This window comes from Entamoeba nuttalli, assembly GCF_000257125.1.
Source record: "Entamoeba nuttalli P19 unplaced genomic scaffold asmbl_4097, whole genome shotgun sequence".
Lineage (NCBI taxonomy): Eukaryota > Evosea > Mastigamoebida > Endamoebidae > Entamoeba > Entamoeba nuttalli.
Genome location: NW_008576556.1, coordinates 1 through 2,385, shown reverse-complemented (window position 1 = coordinate 2,385; position 2,385 = coordinate 1). Strand labels below are relative to the sequence as shown.

Genomic DNA, 2,385 nt, shown 5'->3' with positions numbered 1-2,385 from the left:
ATAAAAAGAAATAAATTAATTTAATTCTTTCTTAATCGTAAATTATGTTCATGTCATCGTCCTTGCCTCCAAAGGACCGGTGTTCTGGAGGCGCGTCGTCTGTAAAATCTTCATATTCCTCTTCCATTGAATCGTCTTCTTCCTTGTTGAAGTAATTCATTCTGTCCTTTTCAAATTTGTTCATCATGTCGTTTTCGAATTGTCTGTAATTTTCTTTTGACATCCCCAGGGGATTATCTGTTTGGTAATTCTCTATTTCTTCGTTCCATTCCTCTAACATGCTTTCGTTATTCTCTTGGGATTCGTTTAGTATTTTTTTCATCTTAGTATCTTTTTTGGCCTCTTTTATTTTTTCATTAAATTCGTTGAGAAATTCTTCGTCGTATCCTAAACTTTCCATGAGATTTGATACTCTGTTATAAAACGGGACGTGCTCTATCGGTTGATTGTTTTCTTCTTCCTGATCGTCGGTCATATCTTCAATATTTTTGTATTTTTCTTCTAAATCATCTAATGCATTATAGTCTTTTTCTCGTTGTTCCATGTTTTCTGATGAATTATCAGATTCATTAGGGTCTTTATAAATTTTCTTATCTAAAAATACGGTCAGGGAGTTTCTTCTCCACCAATTATATCCTCCGCCATATTTCATTAATTCAATTACTCCTTCGTATTCTTTCTGGTTTAATAGATGGACGCATGGTCTGGCCGTGACTATTACTTTTGAATATTTAATGTTTACCATCGTTTTTTTGTTTATTGTGGAAGTAACTGCTTTAATTAAACGGAGTAAATTTTTGTCATAATTTATATCATCGAATAATATAAATTTATATTGTTGATCTTCATCGTATGTATCAAATAAAGAATCTCCTCTAAGCATAAAAGTTGGGTATTTCATAAAGATCTCTTGTATAGCAAACTCGGTTTTCCCCGTTTTAGTGGGCCCAACTATAAACAGGTTTCCCATTCGGTATTTATCCCCGGAAGCGCATTTCAGCCATTTTCTTATTGTTTGTAATTCTTCCATTTCTTCTCTCCAGGGAAATAGGTCTGTTCTGGTATATGTTTCCATGTCGATCCTTCTGGCGTTTTTTCTCAACCATCTTGATTTAATCTTTCCTTCTTGCTGAATGTATTTTTCGGCATTTATTTCTAGTAGATTTTTTTCTAATTCTTTATAATCGTGATATGAGTCCATATCATTTAAGGCATTTATCCACGTCTGCTTTAGTTCTTCTTTGGCATCTGGTGTTCCTTTAAACATGCCTTTACCCCTTTTAGTAATGTATTTTATAATGGCCGAAATGTCTCCTGTTCTTGAAGTGTAGGAGTTTACTCTTGAGTACCAAAATTTCTGTTTTGTGCCATCTGAATGAATTATTATTGGTCTGGCATTATATGAGCGAGGTCTTTTTGTAACTATTAATAAATGTTGATGAGGTTTAGGATTAACTTGGTCGATTTCTACGGGTGAAATATGCGCGTATTGGATATTGGATGTTGCACCTCCTAACCTATCAACTAATTCTTTAAATTGAGTCTCGTTTCCTACTTCGTCGCCCCAGAGTGTCAAATAGAGATATCTAGAAGTAAAGTGTAGCGGTTTGTTATGTTCAATGGCTTCTTTAAGGCGTAGTTCGTCCTGTTTACTCGGTTCTCCGTTGAATTTTTGTTCGGACATTTAATGTTTTAACGAAAAAAAAGAGCGAACTTTAAATATGCCGCGTTGAGGTTTTTTCTTGCGTGTCACGAGTTGGCGATTACATCATTGAGCGGAACTGGGAAATTAAAACCCTCTGAACAGTAAATTTAAAACATTGAAACGGACATGAGCAAGATCGGAAGAGTTCATGATGATATCTATTATGAAGTAGCTGGGATGGACATTATGGATGTATATACGGAATCTCGGGAGGAACCCGCAGTAAATTCTTTATTAAAGAAGTTTTATTACTGTATGAAAGATCCGCAATATTGTGACTGGAGATTGCGTGATGATGCTCGGGTAGATAGTGATGAATTGAGACAGGACATTATACGAAATAAGTTGGAATCTATTCGCAGGTGTGAGCGTATTTCGCGATTTATGGATGAAAATGGAATTAATATTAACAGTTTTAATACGTGGAATAAGAAATTTGCTAAGAAAGTTGCGAGAGCCGTAAATCAAACATCTATTCCGGATTGGGTACGTAAGAATTCTAAGAAATGCGATGATGTTACTACAGACGAACGGGTTGTCGCTGATGAAATTATTGAGAATGATGCTAAGCGTTCGATGTTAAAGCCCGTTAAAAGGGGGGACGAGGAAAAGAAGCCGAAGAACCCCGAGACTAAAGATAATTAAAAACCTTTTATTCTTTTATTTTAATTGTTTAATAA

The 2,385-nt window shown here is 35.0% G+C and overlaps 2 protein-coding genes across 2 annotated transcripts; one reads left to right on the top strand and one right to left on the bottom strand.

The window, feature by feature from the left end:
* Positions 1–31: 31 nt before the first annotated feature.
* Positions 32–1,684, bottom strand: ENU1_093150 (hypothetical protein; the record flags this gene model as incomplete). Its single annotated transcript, XM_008859094.1, has 1 exon — positions 32–1,684. The coding sequence occupies one exon, from the start codon at positions 1,682–1,684 to the stop codon at positions 32–34; it is 1,653 nt and encodes a 550-aa protein (XP_008857316.1).
* A 147-nt stretch (positions 1,685–1,831) lies between these two features.
* ENU1_093140 (hypothetical protein) lies at positions 1,832–2,350 on the top strand (the record flags this gene model as incomplete). Its single annotated transcript, XM_008859093.1, has 1 exon — positions 1,832–2,350. The coding sequence occupies one exon, from the start codon at positions 1,832–1,834 to the stop codon at positions 2,348–2,350; it is 519 nt and encodes a 172-aa protein (XP_008857315.1).
* Between the last annotated feature and the right edge of the window lie 35 nt (positions 2,351–2,385).